Consider the following 24,892-nt stretch of genomic DNA (forward strand, 5'->3'; position numbering starts at 1 on the left):
GCGAAGAGGGGCAGAAAGAGAGAAGAAGAAGAGGAGGAGGAAGGGGGAAAGAACGAGCAAAGGAGGGCTGGTGGAAAGGGCACAGAATAATTTTGCATCCCTTGACTCGCCTAGCTCCGTCATCTGAATCGCCCAGCGATGATCACCTAGCTCCCTCATTTGGACCCCGAGCCAAGATCCTCTTTCGCAAACCAGCGGACCGCACTCAACAACTTCCCTCCCTCTCCCCAGTGGAAGGAGAATTCAGGAGCAGCAACACCAGCCGGATCGGGGAGAAGTCTGTGCTCGTCGGCAGCGCTCGGACGGCTGCTTTTCTCTGCTTCTAGCTCTGGAATTTGGACCATCTGAGTGAGTCAGACCTACCTCGACAGCTCTCCCTCCCTCTCCCCAGTCCCATCTCCCCGATGAAAGGAGAGTTCTCGGGAGCAGCAGCCAGGCCAGGGCCAGCACTTGGACAGCTGCCTTCCTCTGCTAATAGCTTTGGAAGTTGGAGCTCCGAACCACAACCCTCTTTCGCAAATCAGTGGGTTCAACTCGGCAGCTCCCCCTCCCTCTCTCCGATCCCATCTCCCCGATGGAAGGGGAGTTCGGGAACAGCAACACCAGCCGGGCTGGGGAGATCCCTCTGCTCAGTGGCAGCGCTTGGGCGGCTGCCCCCCTCTGCTCCTAGCTCTGGAATTGGGCAGACCTCATCCAGCGACTCCCCTCCCTCTCCACCAGCCTGTCTTCCCAATGGAAGGAGAGTTGGGGAGCAGCAACACCAGCTGGATCGGGGAGAGCCCTCTGCTCCGCGGCAGCGCGTGGACGGCTGCCTTCCTTGGTTTCATCATCCTCTTGACCATGGTGGGCAACTTCTCACTCATCCTCCTGATCTTCACCCAGCGGGCCTTGCGCAACACCTCCAACTACTTCTTGGTGTCGCTCTTCATGTCTGACCTGATGGTGGGCTCCGTCGTGATGCCCCCAGCCCTGTTGAACCAGCTCTACGGCCGCTGGGTGCTAGACGGCGCATTCTGCTCCATCTGGTTCTCCTTCGACGTGATGTGCACCAGCGCTTCCATCCTCAACTTGTGCGTCATCAGCTTGGACCGCTACCTCCTCATCATCTCGCCTCTCAAGTACAAGCTGAGGGTGACGTCCAGCCGAGCTGTCCTGCTCATCCTGGCCACCTGGACGCTCGCCGCCTTGGTGTCCTTCTTGCCGATCAAGATGGGCTGGCACAAGGTGGAGTTTGACCTCCGGCCACTCAATGCCACCCTCCAGGCCCAAGAGGGCCAATGCCGCCTCTTGGTGAGCTTGCCTTACGCCCTCATCGCCTCCGGCCTGACCTTCTTCCTCCCGTCCATTGCCATTTTGTTCACCTACTGCCGCATCCTGCTGGCGGCCCGGAAGCAAGCGGTCCAGGTGGCCTCCCTCACCAACACCGTTGTCGCGGCAGCCGATGAGCCGACACAACAGGTAACAAGAATTGCAGCTTGGCTCGGCGTAGGCCAGGGGTGTCTCTTTGGGCTTGGGGGCTGGATTCCACTTTGGAGACGCTCGTGGGGGCAGCATTCCAGTGGTGGGTGGGGTTTAAGCCAAAGGGGTGGGGCAAAAGGAAAGGGGGTGTGGCCAACCACAAAAGGGGCGGGGACAACATGCCAGCATATTGTAGCTTCGAGCTCTTACTGCCAGAAGCTAAGCCCTCGGAGAGGCATCTGGGGCACCTTTCAGAATGAGGAAAAAGCTGCAGAAAAAGCTGATCCTAGGCGGCTCTCCCAACATTTTGAACTACAACTTCCATTGACCCCAGCACAGCACAGCCAGTGGACAGGGATGACGGCTGCTGTAGTCCAACCACTGACATTGTTACATTTATATCCTGCCATTTTTCTTCTTGGAAGGAACCCAACGTGGCTTACGTGGTCCTTCTGCTCCTCTCCATGTTATCCTCACAACAACCCTGTGAGGTAGGTGAGGCTGAGAGTCTGTGACTGGCCCCAAAGTCACCCAGAGAGCTTCATGACCGAGTGGGGACTAGAACCCGGATCTCCCAAGTCCTGGTCTAATGCTCTAACCACTCCACAACACTGGCCCAGCATATGCTGGGTTTGACATATAAAGGCTTAAACAGCTCAGGACTGCAATCCCCGATGGAGCCTCTCTCCTGATATGAACCTGCCTGTAAACTATCTCCTCTGAGTGCCTCCTCCGAGGGAGGTTTGGAGGATGGTAACCAGTGGAGGCTGGTGGCTCCGATGTCAGTGGGGTGGTGGATCTGCTCCAGGTTTCAGTCAGAACCAGTCACAACTCTAAAAGAACCATCCAAGGTGTGAAACCCAGATTGGATTACGCTCCCTCCTGACACTGGGGCCACCAGCCTCCACTGATGGCCACAAGGGATAGGGCCTTCTTGGTGGTGGCCCCACAATTGTGAAATGCTCTCTCCAGTGAGGCCAACCTGGCACCAACACTGTTGTCTTTTCAGCACCAGGTAAAGACTGCTCACAGGCTTTTGATGGCATATGACGGGGCATTTAATAGTTGATTTATTAGGTTCCTGGTATTTTATTGTTAACTGTGTTTAGCTTTATTTATTTATTTATTTATTTATTTATTTATTACATTTATATCCCGCCTTTTTTCCTCCTTAAGGAGCCCAAGGCGGCTTACACAACGATCCTCCTCCTCCATTTTATCCTCACAACAACAACCCTGTGAGGTGGGTTGGGCTGAGAGTCTGTGACTGGCCCAAAGTCACCCAGTGGGCTTCCATGGCCGAGTGGGGACTAGAACCCGGATCTCCCGACTCCTAGTCCAACACTCTCACCACTACACCACACTGGCTCTCTTTAAAAATTATGTTGTATTTTGGGTAGTAATTTTGGGGAGCCGCCCCGAGAGCTTTGGCTGTTGGGAAGTACAGAAATGAAACAAAATGAAACCAAGGGGTCGGGGGTCCAGGTGCCTGGCCCCTGAGGTAGCCCACAAAATTGGTTTGCTACGGGTGTTGGGGTCTCAGACCTGCTCCTAATCTGGCCCTTTTGCATTTGTTCTGTGGAGTGGAGAAAATGAACTCTTTGCATGCTCAGAGGTGGTGCTACAGCAATATCATGATGGGACATCTCCCAGAGTCTTCCTTGCATAGAAGCAGTCCCTTCTCTATGGGGCGCTGTGAGAGTGCAGGAAATTCAGAAAATTAAGAAGCCGAAGCTATCCACACGCAGAGGAAGGTGCCTGCTGAAACTCTGCACAGTCCCTGTGCATGGCCATGCTTCCTTCCTTCCTTCCTTCCTTCCTTCCTTCCTTCCTTCCTTCCTTCCTGCTACTACAGGCCTAGCAGAACAGTCTGTCTCTGTGTGAGCCACTGAAACAGGGCATGCTGCCTTCCAAGCAGCCTCTTGGTGTGATGGGCTCATTCAAAATGGCTGGCCCTTAGAGGAGTCTGCCCGTTGCCTCTCTGCATGGGTCACTGCTGTATGTTTGGCTTCTCCCTAGCTGGGGGACACAGCCAGATGAGTGCCCCTCCCTTGAACACAGAGTCTCTCCGGCAGGAAGAGCATCAAGCTACAATCCGCTCGCATTTTCGGCCCTGCATCTTTTGCCTTTGGCCTCACCCACCTCTGGAATGTGGCCCCCGAGAGCTTCTCCAAAATGCAGTTCGGCCCTCGGGACGAAAGAGGTTCAACACTCCTGCCCTATGCGGAGCTGGAAAAGGTGCAGAAAAGGGCAACTAAAATGATCAAGGGGCTGGAGCAACTCCCCTGCGAGGAAAGGTTGCAACATCTGGGACTGTTTAGCTTAGCAACAAGGCAGGTGACAGGGAGACTTGCTAGAGGTGCCCAAAACGGTGCATCCTGTGGGGACCGTGGAATGGGAGACGTCTCAAACAAGGCAGCAAGGCGGAAAATCAAGCCCTGTCTCTCTCGTTTTCTCGTTTTCCTTTTCTCTCTGGTTTTCTGCAGCTGATGGACGCTTCGGTTTACAGCCCTACCGTTCAGTTTCAGAATCCTCCGGGGCATTTTCTAGCTGCCAGCCAATGGCACTCTTGTGCTGGTCCTTATGGATATATTATGCCGGTGTCAAAAGATCAGCACTGCTTTCCCATCAGTTTCCTGTCTGCTTTAAAAACCTACAGGGGGCGGGGGCTGCAACAGAATTCTGCAGCATATCCTCCCCTCCAATCTTCACCTCTCATCTTTCTTCTAGTCTCTGTTGGGATGGGTGGGTTACCCGTTACTCTTTTTTTATTATAATTATTTAAAGATTTTATGTACTTCTGCAAACCTCAGTGTTTCGCTGAGCGTGCGGATACCTTCATCTTGTGTCTCAGTGGGCCCATGTCAGCCACAGTCCTGTCGGCCCTCGCCACCTGAGTTTGCTATTAGAGGGAAGGATACAGCTCTGTGGAGTCTAGGACCAGGAAATATCTGAAAGATCACCATCTCCCCTGTGAAAATCCTTGTTTGCAAAGAGCTGGACCAAAGGCCTCCTCAGTGTCAGAATAATAAAATCATAGAACAGTAGGGTTGGAAGGGGCCTACAAGGCCATCGAGTCCAACCCCCTGCTCAAGGCAGGAATCCAGGTCAGAGCATCCCTGACAGATGGCTGTCCAGCCTCGTCTTGAACGCCTCGAGTGTGGGAGAGCCCACCGCCTCCCTAGGTCATTGGTTCCATTGTCGTGTTGCTCTAACAGTCAGGAAGCTTTTCTTCCTGACTGTTTGCATTATTCCGTGTCCTGCACTCTGGGATGATCGAGAAGAGATCCTGGCCTTCCTCTCTGTGACAGCCTTTCAAGTCCTTGAAATTAGGCAATTAACACATTAATACAATTAATTATATCCTGCTTGTCAGACACGTATGGTTCCCCCCATGGCGCACAATACTAACCCAACATGAAGGTACAACGTAGGGATTCATGGGGGCAGTCAAACACATCATCCAGGTTCCGGCCTCTCCTCTCCAGAGGGAGAGGGCAGAAGGACCTGGAGGTGGACTGCAGGGGCTGTCTGGTGGCAGCCCCTCCACCGATCTGCAGAGTCTCCTGAACTCAGCAATCGGCAGCGCCGTCTTTGTGGTGATTTGTGGAATGCCCTTCCCTAAGCCACAGGCAAACCACGTGGCCTTGGATCGCTCTCTGTGAGGCCTGCAGAACCCCAGCCATCCCCCCCCTGCCCCGCTGCACAGCTGATCACCCATCAGCCAGGAGGTGGAGAAAAGTTCACTGTTCCAGGCAAACGCTGGGGAAACCGAAGTCATGATTAGGATTGCTGCAGGGGAGAGGTTGAACCTCCCCGCACCCCAGCAATCCTGATGCAAGCAATATCACTGTTGCCCAGCCGCTAACGGCGTTCTTGATCGCGGGGTGGGTGGGGCGGATTTAACGTTGTCGTCCTGCTGGGACGGCTCCAGGCATGATCACGCTGCCCCCTGCCAGCAGGGCAATAATGTTCTTGATCAGGAGCCCTGGGGGGGGGCTGTTAAGTTCCTTTTGCCCCCTTCTCTTCTATTTCTTTCAGACATCAAACTCACACGCTTTCATTTGTCTGGGGGTCTTTGGCCAGCCATGAGAACGCTTGCTTTATCACTGCTGCCAACCTATGTTAGTTTGCAGTTCTTATGAGATTTTCCTGGAGAGGGAGGGGGGCAGAGTTTAACTGTTCGCAAACCACCTGAGCGGGCTTTTCAACCTGCAGGGAAAACAAGAGGAAATGTGAAAGCAAGAAGACCCCAAGAATCCCACCCACCGCACCCCTGAAACACACTACATTTTTGGCAGGGGGGCTGGGGGCTCCGATGTCAGTGGGGCTGTGAATCCACTTTGGGTTTCAGTCAGAACCAGTCAGAGCTATCCAAGGTGCTCTGCCTCCACTGGCTTTTGGACTTGGGGGTTTTATGTTGAAAAAGCATGCTCCCTATTACAAAGGGGGGGGGGTGTCCCAGGTTCCATCCCTGCTGTCTCCAGCTAGAAGGGTCAGGTTGCCAAAAGCTCTTCCCTGCCCTTGATATATGAATCCAGGAAGGTGATATAGGTGCTGTGTTTCCAGCCTGCCCTACTTTACCTTGGCAACTTTAAGGGCTGGAACCTTGTTCTGAAAAGGGTGTGAGAGATGAGAGTGTCCGGATTCCGAGTGCTATGCCCAACCCCTGTTCCTGCAAATATACACACCACAGCGGCAGAAAAAGATGGAGGTGTTTTCTTAGCATGTCCTTGAGGTCACCATCCCAATCCACACATGCAGGGCAGGAAAGGCCCTTGGGCTAATGTTCATACACCAGACAATGGGGCGTCCTTAGTGAAGGGCCAGGCTGGGCTGGAGCCCCCCACGGTAGCTCTGGAGCCCCTGATGTTTGCAGGGACAGAAGGAATGTAGTTTCTTTTTGTCTGAGGAGAGATACCAACCTTCTCTCTCTCTCTCTCTCTCTTCTTGCTTGTTCTTTTGTTCCCATTTGCAGAAGGTAACTGCAGTCACCAAAACAATAGAGTGGGAGAGGAGAATGTCAGGTGTATTTTTGAGGAATATGGAGGAGCCATTCATCAGAAGGGGAGGGGAGGGGAGCCTGAGCTCCAGACTTGTCACCCCCCACCCCCATCCCGGTGCCATGTGGAAGTGGGCAGGCAGCATCTGCTCAGACAGGAACGGAGTGTAGGGCGGTACAGAGCAACAACTCCCAAACTCATTCTGTCCACTCCAGTTCTTCCAGTTTACTAGGCAGCTATCTGTCACAAGGGGGGGGGGGTGACAAATGCCAACAGGTCTGGTGTACAGTCCTAACGCTTCTGTGGGTGTTTGGGGGAAAAGAAGGGACTTTGGAAGTAGCGTCTCCACTCCTGGGCCAACATGCCCATTTCTCTCCCTCCTGCAGGCAGAATACTGCCAGGAAACTTTCACACGCATGGAACTTTCCACCTGCGTGCCGTGGGATCTCCGGTGGCATGTTGGCCCGCTGGTGGAATTTTCGCTCCACCCCTTTTGGCTTCCACTCCACTCCTCACTGGAATGCGGCTCCTGAGAGGTTATCTGCAATGGATTTCAGCCCTTGAGGCTGAAACAGTCCCCCATCCCTGCCCTAAACCGTCAAGTGATCATAACACAATACAGCCCTAATCACAACTAATATGCTGGTTTCACACTCCCAAACATAAACTCTCTAAAAACGTCTCATTGCCCAAATGCCAATTTTGTAATGAGAGAGACCTCCTTAAGCATACATTCCGTAAAAGAAATTCTAATCCACAATAACAAATATAATCTGCTGATGTATTTTAAAAAGTGGGTGTGGGGGAATTAAAAAGACAAGGGAAATAAAGGTAGCATTACTGCAAACATGCCACATAAGCACTTTTTAATTTACATAGAAAACAAGAACGTACTGAAAAATGAGAGAGCCAACTGCATTGATCAAGGATACTGTCTTTCTACTCAGCGACGTCTCTCGCTGTTCGTCGCTCAGCGACGAAGAAGTAGCCGTTCTTATCCAACTTGATACACCCCCCCCCCCATTGAATACAGTGGACTGGCATCCGTGTAAATATGCATGGAGTTACACTGGAAAACAGGAATGAGCAGAAGGCAGACAAAAAGAATTAAAAGAAAGTAAAAGAAAGATGGAAGGAAATAAAGAAAAAGAAAGTTGAAGGAAAGATAGCTAGAGAAAGAAACTAACTCGCAACAGGATAGAGACACACTAAGAGAGCCAGTTCACACTAGATGGCTTCCAGCGGAGTGTGGAAACTGCCTAGGTCAAAAACAGTGATGCAGACTGTGGACCATTACACATATTAGCTTCACTGAAAGTGCCTTAGCATTAGTTGGACTGCTCCGAAATGCACTGAAGCGCATCATGCAGCAATGATTGCTAGCTACCTTGAGCACCATTTTCATGGTGGAAAGGGAGTACAAAGCAATCCATCCATTTCTTTAACCATTGTGTGATAAAGCTGGAACACTCTGGGCGAAGCAAAAGCCATTCTGGGGAGGAAGCCCTGTAGATATGGAGGCGTTTGAATCACAGACATTGCAGGAAGGGGTGTGTGGGGAGCCCATGCATTGGCCGTGATTGATCTGGCCGTGTCTTTGGAGATCAGCTTCTGTAAGGAGGTAAACAAATACTCATGCTAGCAAGGGCACTCTAGCCAGCTCTGTCCTCTCAGAATTTTGCTCTGCTCACATGTACCTCATTTGGAAAATCTAATTAACCCCATTGCCGAGTTCAATAAGCACTGAAACTAGCAGGAAACTGGACGTATCAGCAGGGGTTGGGGGGGGGAGTGGGGGCAGGGGGAAGATTTGCAAGCACCGGAATGAATGGCACCATCTGGGCGGGATAGCTAATACCTTGGAAGACAGGAACAAAATTCAAAGTGATCTTGATAGACTGGAGCGCTGGGCTGAAAACAACAGAATGAAATTTAATAGGGACAAATGCCAAGTTCTGCACCTAGGAAAAAGAAACCAAATGCACAGTTACAAGATGGGGAATACATGGCTCAACAACACTACAAGCGAGAAGGATCTTGGAATTGTCGTAGATCACAAGCTGAATATGAGCCAACAATGTGATGTGGCTGCAAAAAAGGCAAATGCTATTTGGGGCTGCATTAATAGAAGCGTAGCTTTTGAATCCTGGGAAGTATTAGTTCCCCTCTACTCAGCACTGGTTAGGCCTCATCTGGAGTACTGTGTCCAGTTCTGAGCACCACATTTTAAGAAGGATGCAGACAAGCTGGAGAGGGTTCAGAGGAGGGCAACAAAGATGATCAGGGGACTGGAAACAAAGCCCTATGAGGAGAGACTGGAAGAACTGGGCCTGTTTAGCCTTGAGAAGAGAAGACCGAGGGGAAATAGGATAGCGCTCTTCAAGGACTTGAAAGGTTGTCACAGAGAGGAAGGCCAGGGTCTCTTCTCGATCCTCCCAGAGTGCAGGACACGGAATAATGGGCTCAAGTTGCAGGAAGCCAGATTCCGGCTGAACATCAGGAAAAACTTCCTGACTGCTAGAGCAACACGACAACAGAACCCATTCCCTAGGGAGGCGGTGGGCTCTCCCACACTGGAGGCGTTCGAGACGAGGCTGGACAGCCATCTGCCGGGGATGCTCTGACTTGGGTTCCTGCCTTGAGCAGGGGGTTGGACTCGATGGCCTTGTAGGCCCCTTCCAACCCTACTATTCTACTGTTCTGTGATTCTATGATTCTTCTCCCAGAATTGGGGAGCGGGTCGGATGCCTCTGTAACATAACACCAAAATAACCTTCCTGCCGCCTCAGTTCCTAATGCCACCCTGTGACAAATGACTAATGTTCCAGGCAAGTGAAATTTAATTTGCCAAGATCATTTCATCACCAACGAGCTCATTAAAGGGAAATGGCGCTCTTCCCAGGGCTGTGTGTGCATGTTTGTGTGCTTGCTTAGCCATTCCTGCAGGCGTGGAAAAGAGTAGAAGGCCAGAAGCAGGATCCAGCTCCTCAAGAATCTCAGATTTAAATAACAAAACATAAAACAAGGTCCTAGTCCTCATGGCTGCATGATCTAGCTTCTTGAGCATCTCAGTTTGAAATAATAAAACACAAAATAAGCTTCTAGTCCTCATGATTGCAGAATCTAGATTCTTGGACATCTCAGCTTGAAATAGTAAAGCACAGAACAAGCCCCTAGTCCTCATGGCTGCAGAATCTAGATTCTTGAGAATTTTACCTTTTTCTTTCCTTTTTGTGTATAAGTGTGTGTGTCCCACTATTTAGAGATGAGGTAACGTGCCATGGAAAATGACAGATGTAACTCACCAACAATTGCCACTATGAATGTCATATCCTGCAGGAGAGGGGGGGAGGGGAAACCTCCAAGCTTAATTGCATTTAATTGCTTTGATATAGCTCCCCCCCCCCTTCATTTTTTTCTTCTCACATCAGGGACCTGCAACCCAGCCAACAATCAAATGCCCAGTTGCAGATTCTTGGCTTAAGAAAAGCTTTTAAAAGGAAGAAGCAAACAGAGCTGGAATCCTGTATTCTACTTTATCGGTGGGGGATGACTAAGGAACGGCTTGAATTATTTCCTTTTTGGAGGATGATAAATACAAGCGTGATAAATACAGCTTTTCCTGCATGCCATGATTTATTTTTTCTGTAACAATATAGCCTCAGCAAATTTGGTAAACAACCTCATTCTAAGTGGCCTTTCCTCTCTTGGCTACTGCAGATCTCTCAGTATGCAGCCATTCTTACTCAAGAATACACAATTGCCTTACACTTAGGACAAGCAAAAAATGAAGGAACGTCACAGGGATGTTTGCAATGGACAAAACACAAACCGCCCTCAACCCAGTTCTGGAAAGTTTGCGAAGACCAAGATAGTTGTGGAGATGACACAGCGAGACTCGGAATGTGAGCTGGTCTGATTTTCCATGTTAAATCACTCTCATTTTGTACACTCTGGGGATCAGCAACTAGTACCCGTGGCTGAAATCCAGCCGGAAGGAGACCAGCTCTACACTTCTGGCAGATACCAGGACATTGACAGTGTTAGCCAAAGTCTTTGTTTCCAGGATAAAGGGGAAATGTCATTTGTCCCTCTGCTCCCCGGGACAGGGAAAGGAAGCAGGGAGGTTGAACAGTCCCTTTACCCCTGTTCTCTGTTGCCAACCAGTCGCTAGGAAATTGCTGAACCATCTTTCTTGAAACCCGTAACCACAGACCCATGTCAGCACCATGGACAATGGCAAGCCCCAAACCATCATGGAGGACCGGCCGACCCTTTCTTAGTTGGGCTGTAGACCCATGGCAGGATTCTGAGATGATTAGCAATCTGCCCATAATTAAGCTTAAGTACATCTGCACATTCCTCAAACCCCCGCAGCAGTGCCGATTGGAGATGCCTGAAGGAGATGTGAGATCAACCTATAATTTAATCATCAAAAAGCTACCACGCGTTGGAGTAAGGAAAAGCAGTTGTGAACATTACAGCAACACCCCACCCCACATGAGGTTCTAGTGCTAAATGGAGATGCTCTTAATGCTCGGCCCCATAGATAAGGTGAGTAGGAACCCCCAGCAACTAAAGTTGGATCCCCGTGGATCAAGCTGTAGTTGATTAATCTACCAAGTTAGTTGATTAATCTACCAATGTGGTTGATTCATCTACTGATTTATCTACTTAAGGTGTCACTGGGGCCATAGGATGTTTCGGTGTTCCAAGGGCACAGAAAATCAGAGAGTGTTCAGCCTTGGAGGGGGAGACCCAAGCTCTCAAACTACTTCCCAGGCGCAGCAGAGATTTCCACGGCCTTTTCCTCTCTGATGTCTGTGCAGGCAAAGGGGTGTGTGTTCTGGGGGGGGGGGTGTTGGGATTGCAGGTGAGGCATGGTTTAGCAGGAACCTTGGCCTTCACATTTCCCTGACACACCCCTGGAATTAGAGGAAAGATACGCCAGGCCTGGAGTTAGCATACATAAGGCAACCAAAGGGATGGAAATTGTAAAAGTAAAACCTCGCAAGCCCCCAAAAGAAGCAGGGAGGAGAAAAACACCAGTCCTCCCTCTCTGTTGGTGCGAGCCTGTCTGGGTTTTGGATAAAGGGGTTGCTTCCCTTTCCAGTCTTTCCCCAAGCAGCAGGGTTGCCCTGTCAATTTTCCTGCCCCCGTTCAAATTCTGCACTGAGCAAACCCAAACCCAATGCTCAGAATTCCTTCTAGAAATCAAATCACATTTGCATGCATTGTGTATGACTCCCAACAGCCAGATTTTCAAATAATCTGGATTTCCCATATAGCAAAGCCTGAAATGATGGAGTGCAATGGGAAATTGGTCAGGTGGAATCATAGGCACAGAAGGATTTTTTACCATCACTGAAAAACTCGCCCCAACCCTCTCTGGTTTGTTAGCAATCATCAGACATGGACCACATATCTTTTGATGGATACACGAAGACCAGAAACTTGATTATTTTTTTTCAAGAAGAAATCTGAGCTAAGGCGGGCAAATTCCACATCTCACTGAAGCTGTGATCCAGAACATATGACGGGAATCTTGCCAATGACAGAGCTGGGGTATTTTTTCACGGCAATCCTTTTTGTGAAACAAACATTTTCATTGTTATTCTGGATGACGGAAGCAAAGATGTGCACCCCTAATCACGCTCAGAAAGCTCTAATTTACAAAAGGGTTGGGAAAACAAGGAAGCCCACAGGGAGTATGTGTGTGTGAGGATTCTTTTGGTAGAGCGATCCCTGCCAAGTCAGAGTTGATTGAATTAAGACCGGATGTAGAGATAACAATTTAATTTACAGCTAGAGGAGACAGAGGGAGAAAGATAGCACAGAGGCAGGCCTTGGCTTCGTTGAATGAAACAGTCAAGGCTCAAAATAAAAGTAATAATTAAAAATCTAATTAAAAAGCCTCTGTAATCAATTGCAAAATCTCATATCATACAGCCAAGCTGAAAGGTACGACATATTAGATTTAATGTGACTGGATCCCCCCAATTAGTTGCTACCAATGGCAGGAGGGAGGAAAACCATAGCTTTTGAGAAACAGAACAACCTTTCTTTTCACGAACCAGGTGAAAGCCGTTACTAATCTCCTGGCCAATGTTTCACATGATTAGAGGGCCACCAACCTGGGTTTGCCTTATGCCTGCAGCGTGGATCAGGGTTCTGCCCTGAAAAGTGGCCCAGAAATATTTTAAATAAAATAAATACATGTCATATAAAATGCGTCTAGACTGAAGCAAATTAAAAATGGACGCAGCATTGACTGATTGTGGCTAACAAAGTCCGACAGGGCATAAAGCAGGGATGCAGAAGCTCTTTCACGCAAGGGCCACAGAAGCTCGGGGGCTGCATTCCAGTGGTTGTTGTTGTTTATTCGGTCCATCGCTTCCGACTCTTCGCGACTTCATGGACCAGCCCACGCCAGAGCCTCCTGTCGGCTGTTGCCACCCCCATCTCCCCCAAGGTCGAGTCCGTCACCTCCAGAATATCATCCATCCATCTTGCCCCTAGTCGGCCCCTCTTCCTTTGGCCTTCCACTTTCATTCCAGTAGTTCATTCCAATTCCAGTGGTGGGCGGGGCCAAAGGCAAAAGTGGAGGAGCCAAACACACCAGCATATCTTTGCTTGCCGTTCTTCCTGCCAGCAGGGTGAGGCAACCAGGCGCCCTCTAGATATTTTGGGCTACAACTCCAATAATCCCCAACCATTAGCTCTGTTGGCTAGGGCTGCTGGGAGTTGTAGTGCTCGCTCGCTCTTTCATTGTCGTGCACCTCACTCTCTTTGCTCTCCCCCAGGTTGACCGAGCTCATAGCCAATCCACGGGCACGAGTGACAACCGGAAATTTGCCAGCAAGCACAGCAGAAGGGCGCTGAAAGCCAGTCTGACTTTGGGTATCCTGCTGGGCATGTTCTTCGTGGCGTGGCTTCCTTTCTTTGTCTGTAACATGGCACAGGTAAGTCCCGTCCCAGCAGGGAACAAACTTGCCAAACCTGAGCAAGAGGGGGAATCTCCTTTCCTGATTTAAGTCACACAAAATCAACACTTGACCTGAGCATGCTGGGTGTTTTGCACTACAACTCCCACAATACTTGACCCTTGAGGGTGCTGGGAGTTGCAGTCCCAAACACCTGCAAGGCAGCAGGTTGGGTTAGATTGTCGGATTACATTTCAGGAGACCCTGGGTTCAAGTCCAGACTCAGCCATGAAGGTCATTGGGCGACTTGGGGGCAGCTGTGTTCTCTCGGACTAACCTACCTCGCAGGGTTTTTGTGATGGCTACATGGCTAGAGCGCGGGGAGGGCCATGTGCCGTGAGCAGGAGATAAATGTAAGGTGATCAGTAATAACCGGAAGCAGATAAGATCCAAGATATTTAGGACAGGAAATATCACCTCCGATGGTCAAATCATTCAGAAGTCTTTTACTTTACTGCTATTTACTTTATATATTTGTTTTGTTTTGTTTCGTATTTCTAAAGAGTTCTATTGATTGGTGTTCATATAAGCTGCTTTGGGTGTAATTTATTACTACTACTATGGAAACTTGGTTCCCCTTCATATGTTAATACAAGGTCAGCGTTCCCCAAGTGAGCAGACCTGTGTTTGGAAAATGTGTACATTCAGGGACAACCATTCTAAAATATGTATAGAGCCTGTGATGAATAATTCAGCACAGGCTGTGCTTCTTATACACGGATGACGTTTTAGTCTGCATATCATTGATACCGTGTATGTCTAAAGTAAAATATGTTTACAAAATAATAATAATAATAATAATAATTCCAAACAAATGGAGTTTCCTCCAACTCCAAATGCACAGTTAAAAAAACAAAACAAAAAACCTGAAGTCAAACCTTGAACAGATCTGTGAAAGGTTAAAAGTTATTTTTATTGTTCTTCCCACTGGTAAACATTTTGGTGGCTAATACACCATTCTCAGTACCAGAGTTCTAGGGCTGCTTCGCGCCCTGAAGCCAGCTTTGAAGTAAAGTAATATTTGGATTTTGTGTGGATTAATGATCTACAGGGCTTTGCAGGAGAAGGTGTCTATCTTTGCTGAGTTACCAATTTAAAATATTAATAATGATGATGATATCAAAAAAGAGACTTTTAAAAAACTTTATTTTAAATTCTGGAACCATGACCTGGGAACGGTTGTGGGAGCAGAGACCCTCGACGTGAGTTCAGCTGGGTCTGCACATGCAGCCGCAGGGGGTGGTCGAGTCCTAGGGCAGCATGCCCCATTTTTAATGCTCTCCTAGGTCTCTCTCTCTCTCTCTCTCTCTCTCTCTCTCTCTCTGGGTATATATATCTGTAGGGAGGTGTAAAGCAAAGCAATGAGGAGCTCTGGATCCCCTTTGGATGCAGTCAGTCTTAAGGTAAAATATAAAAGAAAGATAGAAAGACTAACAACAGAGTATTTTAAAATACATAAAAAGGTAAAGGTGTCCCCAACCAGTCGTGTCCGACTCCAGGGTGCGGTGCTCATCCCCGTTTCTAAGCCGGAGAGCCAGCGCTGTCCAAAGACGCTTCCGTGGTCATGTGGCCGGCGTGACTGAACACCGAGGCGCACGGAACGCTGTCACCTGTCCCGCCAAGGCGGTAGCTATTTATCTACTTGCAATTTCTTGCTTTCGAACTGCTAGGTTGGCAGGAGCTGGGACTGAAGACGGGAGCTCACTCCGTCACGCGGCACTCGGGTCTCGAACTGCTGTCCTGCCGACCTTCCGGTCTGCAGTTCAGCGTCTTAACCGCTAAGACACTGCGGCCCTTTATACATACTTAAAATACATACTTTCAGACAAATGTTTTGGCTTCCACCCTCATGAGTAGTTGTGCTGTGTTAGCTACTGTTGTGGGCAGAAGCAGAAACATTTAGCTCAAAGTATATTTGTTAAAATACTCTGTTGTTAGTCTTTCTATCTTTCATGTATGTATGTATGTATAATGGACCATTTTGTGGCTATAATCCATCTCCATCCATCCACCTTCTGTTCTCCCGCTTATTCTCTTCTCTCTCCAGGCTATATGTAACTGCATCTCTGAAGACTTTTTCGACATCCTTACCTGGCTGGGCTACTGCAACAGCACCATGAACCCCATAATCTACCCCCTCTTCATGCGGGACTTCAAGCGGGCCATGGCAAAGTACCTGCCATGCTGCCGGCGTGCCTGGGAGCGCCGGGCCAGCCCCGTCTCGCTCTCCATGAGGAACTCTAACAGCGGCCCTCGGCCAGGGGCATCCCTCAGGAATGTCCTGACCCTGCCAGGAGACACTGATTCGGCCGACTCCACCACCCAGGCCAACGAGCACAGCAGCCAGCACTTAGGATCTCTCCCGGCCATGGGGGCAGAGTCGGTGAACCTTTTCGACCTGGAGCACATGGACCAGGAGCGCCACATCAATCTGCTAAACACTCCCATGGACTGAGGTGGACCATCCAAGCTGCCCAGTGACCCCACGGCCCCACCAGCCCTTCATAGCCGGAGCTCCGTCCTGCCGTTTCAAAATGAGCGCTTGCCGCAGCCAGCCGTGGTAAGCACAGCCAGCCAAGGAGACAGTGCCTGCTCCAATTTTTTGTGGGCCCTTGGGCAAGGCACCCTCCGTCAGCCCCCTCCCTCAGGGAGTTTGCCTTCTCACCACGATCATCACCAGCTGCCTCTTGTTCCTCCTCCTCTTCCTCCTCATCGCTACCCCTTGCTTGCTTGCCAGGCAGAGAACCACTGAGCAAGGAGGCCATGGCATGTCCTGCTCCTTCTCACCACCACCATGGCCTGGGCCAGAGCAAGAGGCCGGGGAACAAGCAGGTTGCAGTGGGGAAGAGGAGCAACTCCAGGGGGCTCTTGCCAGCGGGCCCCTGCTGAGGTGCGGGCCCTTGGCAGGTGCCCAACTGTGCCGACCCTGCAAGGAGACACAGGCTGGGAATGCTCTCTGTCAAGGACGTGGCAAAGCAAAAAGAAATGATCACTGTTCTTCTGACACACAAAACAATCACAGGGCTCTCTGACTTCCCGGTTTAAAAAAAGAACGATAAACATGGGAGGGATCAACAGACAATTTGTCTTCCCCCTCTTAAGTAATGGCTGACAGTTTCTGCTTGCCATAATCTGCTGCAAGGCGGTTACCGGATGTTCCAAACAGGGCCTATTTCGTGTGTGCTTGGAGTGGGGCAAAGCACACAATAGCCACTGTTGTGACTTTATCACCTGTTTTCCTTCTTCCGTGATTAGGGTGTCTCTCTGCTGATTTTCGCCAATATATTCTTGCCTGGGTTCTCTCTCTCTCTCTCTCACCCCACCTTTCCACAGCTTGGCTTGCTCAGTATAACTTCTCCCATTTGCATGCAATCATTAGAAGAGGCAGGGGGAGTTGTGTGTGTGTTTTTTCAATGAACACCTTCATCTTGGCGAGAAAGGATGCTGCTTTTGATGTCTTGCGTATGGCTCTCCGAGTAGCTCAGTCAATCATTTGGTCCCACCTGTCTTCCAGCGCTTCCCATGTTTGTGGTGCAGGCTTGAAATGCAAACGCCTGACACTCTCAGTTGCCTCCCCATGCAAATGACATAGGTGCACATAAGTTTCCACGCAAGATTTTCCCGTTTTTTCCCCATTGACAAATTTGAGCCACATAACACTGCCATATTTCTCTTTCCCTGACCCACCACACCTGCTCCCACATAGAGCATTAAATGCAAAGGTTTAATGTAGGGGTCCCTAACCTTTTTTGGGTCAGTGGGCAGATTTGGAATTTTAAGCGTCATGGGCGCTCTCACAAAATGGCTGCTTGGAGGGGACGCTCATTCATAAAATGGCTGCCAGGGTGGGCGTGGCCAGTCACAAAAGGTAGTATCTAATGTCAAGCCTCCATAGGTTAGACCCATTGCAATGAATGGGACTTATTAGTTGTGACAAACTCAAATCCCATTCAGTGGCCCTTTTTGTGCGTGGCACGCACAAGCTTTCTCACCTACTGTTCTCTCTGAACATGGTCAAATTTGAAACATACCATGACTATCAAATTCCCCTTGTATACACCTAATACAACCACAGATCCATTTTGGGTGGCATGGTCTGCTTTTTACAGTTGGCACCACCCACGGACAGAGGTGCACAAAACTATGCTTGGTGTGGAGAAAGTGGACAGGGAGATATTTTGCTCCCTCTCTCACAATACTAAAACCCAGTGGGGTCATCCCATGAAGCTGATTGGAGGGAGATTCAGGGCAGATCAAATGAAAACGGAATTCACTATTACAAGACGTAGTAATGGCCACCAATTTGGATGGCTTTAAAGGGGGATTGGGAAATTCATGGAGAAGGCTAGCAATGGCTACTAGTCCTGATGGCTCTCTGCTACCTCCTTGGTCTGATCCAGCAGGGCTCTTCCTATGTTCTTCCTGGTCCATCTGTCCTTCACATTCTGAGCTCTTATCTGTCTTCTCAAAAGGGTCACTTGCAGCACCCAGCTCTGCTGATCACCTGTAGCTTCACCCTAGTTTAACCAGCATCTGTGGCCTTTTTAACATGGCCGGGTAACTTGGAGAACAGTGCACCTGCCTTCTTATTTGTTACATTTGGTCGCACCAGGGAGGAGGGATTCTGGCTGCAGAGTGGAAGCCATTAAGGAGAGCCTGTTTCTGGCCAAACAAGTGAGCCCTCTTCCCTTGCCCTGTTTCCCAATAGAAATCGCATCCTGATTTAGATTATGAGAGTGTGTAAATTCCTATCTTCTGCACATGGAAACCCAACAATACACCGGAGGGCACATTTAAATTGCAGGCAGCAGATGCAGTCCTTTATTATTACCGAGTGGACACTATGAAAACTTCCTGCTTGCATATTCTCCTAATGCCCTACATTTCACAGGTTCATATGAATCACAAAATAGGGATTTTTCTAGAGCAGGGGCCAACCAGATTCCGCATCACAGCCCTGGCTGATGGAAATGGGGATTGCTTGCAACAATACCAAGTACTCCACCAGAGGCTGATTCATGCCCCCCCCCCAGCCCCCATCTGTGGTCCCTTATCTCCACCTTTTTCTTCTCCAAGATGGAACAGAAGGATTAAAGGGTCCAGGGCCACTGGACAACAGCTTTCTTAACCAACTGAAACGGAGGTTAACGGCCAGGCTGGATCCACCATGTCTAGGGGCGGGGAGAACTGGCTTCTGATTGCAACTGGAGCATCAATGTGGTGAGACCCAAGAAATGAATGTCCCTGGATCAATCCTACAGAATGTTGCTTTTGGGGGTTGGGGTGTACAAAATAATTTAACACATTCTTTTATTCAGCTACACCAGGAGTTGGCAACCTCAGGCCGGGGGGCAAAATCTGGCCCTCCAGGGTTCCCCAGCTGGCCACACACCCTTCTCCTGGCCCAACCCCCTTTTCCCCAACCACTGGTCGTTGGTTGGTTTCCCAGTTTTTGTGCCATTTTTCCCCTCACATTCTACAAGGTCGAAATGCCTCTCTGAGTTACTGGCCGGAAGAGCTTGAAGCTAAAATAGGCCGGCGTTTTTGGTCCCGCCCCCTTGCCTTTGGCCCCACCCACCACTGGAATGCTCCTCCAAAACAGAATCCATCCCTCAGGCTGAGAAAGGTTCGACGCCCCATGCTGGATGCCCTTTCACCGTTGTTTCTTCTCAATCTGTACGTGTGTAAATAAAGAGATGTGTGTTTGTTGGTTTTGCTTTTTTTAAACACAGACCTCAAGTGCTCAGCGCCCCCTCTGACCCCGCAAGGCTGCCCTGATCGGAACACCTGGGGAACTCCATTCCACAAGACACAGCGATGGCCAGCAGGGGGTCGGGAAGAGAGTGTGGCTCAGTGGCACAGCCCCTGGTTTATATGCGGAAGGTCCAAGGTTCAGTCTCTGCCATCTCCAGAGGCTCTGTGGCCTTGGCCAGTTTGAGCAGGCAAAACTATGCTAGACAGGGCAAATGTCTGAGTCAGTATTGTGCAGTTTCATCTATGGGTTGCTTGGATGACTAACAGCCCTTAGCCACGACTTCTGAGAAACTGCCTTACACCAACTCACACCGCTGTTCTCTCTGGCCCAGTATCGTCTAAAGTCAAAAAAGAAACAGCTGCACCAACTGAATCCCCAGCGCGTTTCGACACATGGTCTTTATCAAGGGAAAAAGTCTTGGAGATTCTTCTGGAGGATTCCCTCTCCCTTGCTTCTTCCCTGGATAAAGACCAAATGTTGAAAGGCATTGGGAATTCAACGGGTGCAGCTGTTTCTTTTTTGACTTTGGTTTCCAGCCTTACAGCTGTTTCTTCTGGTCCTTATTGGCACTATTGGCCGGTATTGTCTACCCTGACTGATGGTGGATTTCAGCCAGGGAACTTTCCTACCCTTACCAGGGGTGGAATTAAATCTTTCCCTCCCCACATCTTTCCCCCTCCCTGAAATCCCTGCACGGGCACCAAAAAACCAAAAGGTGATGTTGGGCAGCAAGGCTCAATTCTCCTCTTCCAATCCATGGTGGCCCCAATCTAAATTGGGGCCGTGCACACTTAATCTGGAGTGTGTTTTTCTTTAAAGATTACTCTCAGTGACACGCTACGCAATGAACAGGGCGTATAGCAGAGGGGTGTCAGAGAAATCTGCAACAGAATCAAAGGAGTTTGGATTTCTATGAATCCGACCAGTGGATTCCACAGCAGACCGGCATTTCCCGAGTCGCATGGATTCTGCAGACTTGCAGACCATTTCTTTGCCTTTCCGGAATTTTTCACAAATTTAGTTGTAGAAAAATACATAAAATAAAAAAGCACTGGCCAAAAATGTGCATTTCCTGCATAGGCTAAAGTATGAAAATGCGCATTTTGGGGGGATTTGCACATTGGGGGGAGGTTGCGCATCTGCACAAGTTTGAGTTTGGGCAAATGCGAATTTGCACGAATTTGGGAAAATGGAAAAAAATCCGATTCTGCCAATGAGACGACGGCAGAAGAAAAGGCACCTGTTAACCTGCAAAATACAAACAGAACACATTTTACGAAAGCCATACATCCCTAGTATTCCGTGAGCCTCAGATGGCTTTTTTGGGGGAAGGGTTACAGTTGTTAGACCAGCCTTTGCCAACTTTGTGTCCCTCTGGTGCAGTTAGACTACAGCTAAAATAATCCGCAGACAGCCCAGTTCTCCTGGCTAGGGGTGGTGGGAGTTGTAGTCCAGCAACATCTAGGGGGAACCAAGGATGGCACATGCTGCATTAGATCAGCCTTACCCAACCTGGCGCCCAACATATTTTTTGGACTACAATTCCCAGCATTCCTGATCACGGACCACAGTGTCCATGGAGTCAAAATCCAAAACATCTGGAGAGCACCAGGCAGGGGAAATCCATGGAGAGGACTGGTCTAAATCAAGAGCCATCGGGGGCAACATACCTGGTATTACAAGATGTGGGGGGTGGAATAAGGGAAGGCTATATCCATCCTGCCCTGGTGCTGATGTTCTTGGGTAGGCAGAACCTCGGCCTGATTCTACAAGAGACCTCTTTTATGTCCCCCACTGCAAAGCACTTAGGTGCCATTGGCACCACAGCGGCCGTGCAGGGATTTATGGAAGACCCAGTGCAAAGACTACGATAACCATCGTGCTGCATCACTTGCACGCTATCTCGGTGTCAGAGGCAGGGTGCTGGTGGAGCAGATGCCACGGCCAGCTATTCCAGAAAGTTCCGAGGAATGTGAAGTGCCATCGGGGGACGATCCCTCTAGGCCAGCGAGGTTTTGGTCTCGATTGGTGTCAGAGATCTCGTTCTGTTCAGGATCCAGCTCCGGCGGGCAGGCTTCGAGGCACAATCCACAGCCGGATACTGGCTCCCACGACCAGTGGTCGTCAACCGCAGTGAGGCCAACGCTGTTGTCATCACAGCTCTCCTCCCCAGCCAGTGTGTTTTGCTCTTTTCCGGCATCCGGCAGCGTCAGCTCCTGGCTTTCCGCCAGCTTGGCGGAGGACGTGGCAAGGTTCCCCTGCTCTTCTGAGCGGCACTGCTTGGTTTTGACGCCCACGGCCTTCAGGATCATGTCCATCTGCTTCATGTAGTCCAGGTGGCCACTCACCTGCAAGGGACCACAATGTTTCGTAAGGGGCAGGGCTATCACAAAGTGGGTCTGGTCCCTGGAAGCAGACAATGCTGGGAGATGGGGAGGAAAGTAGAATTTGGGGTTCCTCTCCCCCCTCCCCACAGCATCTAAGCATTTTTCCCCCTACTCCAGGGGTGAGGATCTTCAGGCCATGGGCCAAATGCAGCCCTCCAGGGTTAATGCTCCTTCCCCTGAAGGCACACTAGACATAGCTGTGCAAATGTGTTCCTTAAGAATGTAAGAGGAGCCCTGCTGGATCAGACCCAGGGTCCATCTAGTCCAGCATTCTGTTCACACAGTGGCCACCCAGCTGTCGGCTGGGAACCCACAAGCAGGGCATGACTACAACAGCACCCTCCCACCCATGTTCCCCAGAAACTGGTGTACATAGGCTCACTGCCTCTGGTACAGGAGGTAGCACATAGCCATCAGGATTAGTAGCCATTGATAGCCTTTTCCTCCAGGAATTTGTCCAACACCCTCTTTGTTGTTGTTCAGTCGTTCAGTCGTGTCCGACTCTTCGTGACCCCACGGACCACAGCACGCCAGGCCTTCCTGTCCTGCGCTCTCTCCCGGAGCGTGCTCAAGTCCATATTCATTGCATCGGTGATGCTATCTAGCCATCTCATCCTCTGCCATCCCCTTCTCCTTTTGCCTTCAGTCTAAGCCATCCAAACTGGTGGCCATCACTACATCCTGTGCAAGCGAATTCCATAGCTTAATTCTGTGCTGTGTGAAGGAGTCCTTCCTTTATCTGTCCTGAATCTCCCACCCATCAGCTTCATAGGATGACCCTGGGAGAAAAATGTCTCCCTACCCACTTTCTCCATACCATGCCTAATTTTGTACACCTGTATCCTGTCTCCCCTTACCTCCTTTTTTCCAAGCTAAACAATCCCAGCTGTTGAAACATTCTCTTATAGGGGAGATGCTCCAGCCCCTTGATCATTTTAGTTGCCCTTTTCTGCACTTTTTCCAGCCCTACAGAATGGTACACACTATTCCAAGAGTGGTCGCACCATAGATTTGTATCAGGGCAGTATGATGCTGGCAGTTTTATTCTCAATCCCCTTTCTAATTATGCCGAACATGGCGTCTGCCTTGTTTACAGCGGCTGCACACTAAGTCGACATCTTCAAGGAGCTGTCCACCACAAACCCAGGATCTCTTTTCTGGTCAGTCTCTGCTAGCTCAGGTCCCACCAGGCTATACTTCAAGCTGGGATTTTTTGCCCCAACGTGCATCGCTTTACACTTGCTTACAATGAACCGCATTTGCCATTTGGAAGCCCATTCTCCCAGTATGGAGAGATCCTTTTGGAGCGCTTCATAATCCCTTTTTTATTTAACCACCCTAAATAATTTGGTGTCATCTGCAAACTTGGCCACTTCACTGCTCACTCCTCATTCTAGGTCATTTATGAATCTCCATGGGATCTCCTTGCCACCTGGAGATCCAGGGACAATGTAGAATCCAGGTGGTCTTCCAAGCTACAAACCTGATCTTTCAGGGGGAGCACGGTCGCATTCAGAACAGGTGGAATCTCAGTCCCTGAACCAAGCTCTCTACAGCCCCTCTGTCTCATCTGGATTTAATCGCAGCTCGTTCACCCTCATCCATCCCATCGTCAAACTTATCCAACGTTCAACATGTAGTCGCCACTTAGCTACCATGGCTAACAGCCATTGACAGACCAATCCCTCTCTGGATTTCTCTGGAACGCTTTGACATTTGGAGCCACCTAGAACTTGGCACGAAACCCAGAAGGTTGTCTGTTTGCCTGGTGTGGCTTTTTTTGGATCCATGACTTAACGAGGCAATCTGCAGCCACAAACTGTCCATATGGCTCGACCGGTCTTTTTCAACTTGGGAGAAATTAGAGCTTTAATTAAAAAGGCTGTTGAAGGCCTAACAGGCTGAATTGTCAGATGTTGTGGGCATCTCAAGGGAGGGGGCAGGAAAAGTGGGAGGAGGTCCCTGTTCTTTTGTTAACCTGTCCAGTCTGGGTTTTTCAGAAGCTATGGAATTAGCTATGGGAAGAAGCAGAACAAGCAGTAGATCTAATGAGTAAAGGATAAGCTGCACTTGTTCTGCTGTTTTATACTATTTCCGCAGCTGTTGCTTTATTTGGAGGAATTTTTATTTATTTATATCAGTTGCTATTAGCCACTCTGGATTTTTTCAAAGAAAAATAGGAGATCTTGGGTTTGTGGTGGATAGGTTGGTGAAAACGTCAACTGGGCTGTGAAAAAGGAAAAATTCCACATTGGGGGCTGTTGGAAAGGAATAAAAAATAAGAACAGCCCACATGCAGGCATGGGGAACCTCTTTCAGCCTGAGGGCTGAATTTAATTTCAGAGAAGCTTTTGGGGGCCACATTCCAATGGTGGGTGGGACTGAAGACAAAAGGGTCGGGGCCCGAAATGCCAGCATATTTTAGCTGAAAGCTCTTCCTGCCAGGAACTAAGCCTCAGGAGAGGCATTTCAACCTTTTAGAATGGGAAAAACGCTGCACAGAAGTGGGGAAACCACCAAACAATTGGTGGCCAGGGACAGGGGTGTGGTGATCTGAGGAATAATATGCTGGTATTTTTCCTGTTTTTATATTTTTGGTCCCACCCATTTTAGAGTAATGCGCACGCCGAGAGGCTCTCTGGAATGGAATTTGGCCCTCGAGCTGAAAGACCCCTCTGCTGTAGGCAGTCGCTTTCGAGGTTTCAGCAGACGTTGGCCCTAAAACCTTTCAGGCCCATCTTTGCTTGCGGCTACTTACGACAGATGAGAGATCCACGTTCACCATCCTCCTGTCGTCCAGGTTAACTGGCTGAAGCCCGGCGACATTGAGTTGGGCAGAGGATGTCCGGTAAACGAAGCTCAGCAGCCAATCTCCCCTGGAAGACGGAGAAAGAGAAACCGAGAAGTCTAAGCGAGGAGCCATCCCGTAACAATCGGTTGAAGAATATAAACAACAGTCCCATCAACTGTAAGGCTGAAAGCTCTGGGTATGTTTAGCCTGGAGAAGAGAAGGTTAACGGGAGACGTGATCGCGGCCTTCAAATATCTGAAGGGCAGGAGATGGACCCGATTTGTTCTCTGTTGCTCCAGAGGGCAGGATTAGAAGCAATGGGTGGAAATTACAAGGAAGTGGATTTTGGCGGAACTTTAGGAGAAGTGTCCCAACAGTAGGAGTTAATTGACATTGGAGAGGTGGTGGGCTCTCCTTTAAGTAGAGGCTGGATGTGTTGCAGATCCTGGACTGAGCAGGCAGATGGAACAAATGACCTGCAAGGACCCATCCAACATTTATGATTCTTATCTAAC

At 49.5% G+C, this 24,892-nt stretch overlaps 2 protein-coding genes across 4 annotated transcripts in view; one reads left to right on the forward strand and one right to left on the reverse strand.

The window, feature by feature from the left end:
* Positions 1-732: 732 nt before the first annotated feature.
* On the forward strand, positions 733-15,949 carry HTR6 (5-hydroxytryptamine receptor 6). The gene is made up of 3 exons (XM_084822120.1): positions 733-1,458; positions 13,265-13,423; positions 15,492-15,949. The coding sequence occupies exons 1-3, from the start codon at positions 733-735 to the stop codon at positions 15,897-15,899; spliced, it is 1,293 nt and encodes a 430-aa protein (XP_084678246.1). The 3' UTR covers positions 15,900-15,949.
* Positions 15,950-18,242: 2,293 nt separating this feature from the next.
* The window catches only part of TMCO4 (transmembrane and coiled-coil domains 4), a 37,997-nt gene continuing 31,347 nt past the window's right edge, over positions 18,243-24,892 (reverse strand). For 2 of the 3 annotated variants that reach the window (XM_084822119.1, XM_084822118.1), the window contains 2 exons: positions 24,345-24,462; positions 20,451-21,547 (listed from right to left, as the gene is read on the reverse strand). In XM_084822119.1, coding sequence (XP_084678245.1) covers positions 21,098-21,547; positions 24,345-24,462 — 568 coding nt within the window. In that variant the 3' untranslated portion in view covers positions 20,451-21,097. Of the gene's footprint in view, positions 19,119-20,450; positions 21,548-24,344; positions 24,463-24,892 lie in introns of those variants that run through there. The other variant, XR_014786039.1, reaches the window with a different exon arrangement.

Source organism: Heloderma suspectum, chromosome 15, assembly GCF_057233095.1.
Source record: "Heloderma suspectum isolate Gila_16-S chromosome 15, 16-S_ref, whole genome shotgun sequence".
Lineage (NCBI taxonomy): Eukaryota > Metazoa > Chordata > Lepidosauria > Squamata > Helodermatidae > Heloderma > Heloderma suspectum.

What these genes read in the sequence shown, in the direction of transcription:
- HTR6 (XM_084822120.1), top strand. Translation starts at nt 733, where the DNA reads ATGGAAGGAGAGTTGGGGAGCAGCAACACCAGCTGGATCGGGGAGAGC. An exon ending in CCGATGAGCCGACACAACAG is followed by an intron (nt 1,459 to 13,264) that starts GTAACAAGAATT and finishes GCTCTCCCCCAG; the next exon opens with GTTGACCGAGCTCATAGCCA. An exon ending in TTGTCTGTAACATGGCACAG is followed by an intron (nt 13,424 to 15,491) that starts GTAAGTCCCGTC and finishes TTCTCTCTCCAG; the next exon opens with GCTATATGTAACTGCATCTC.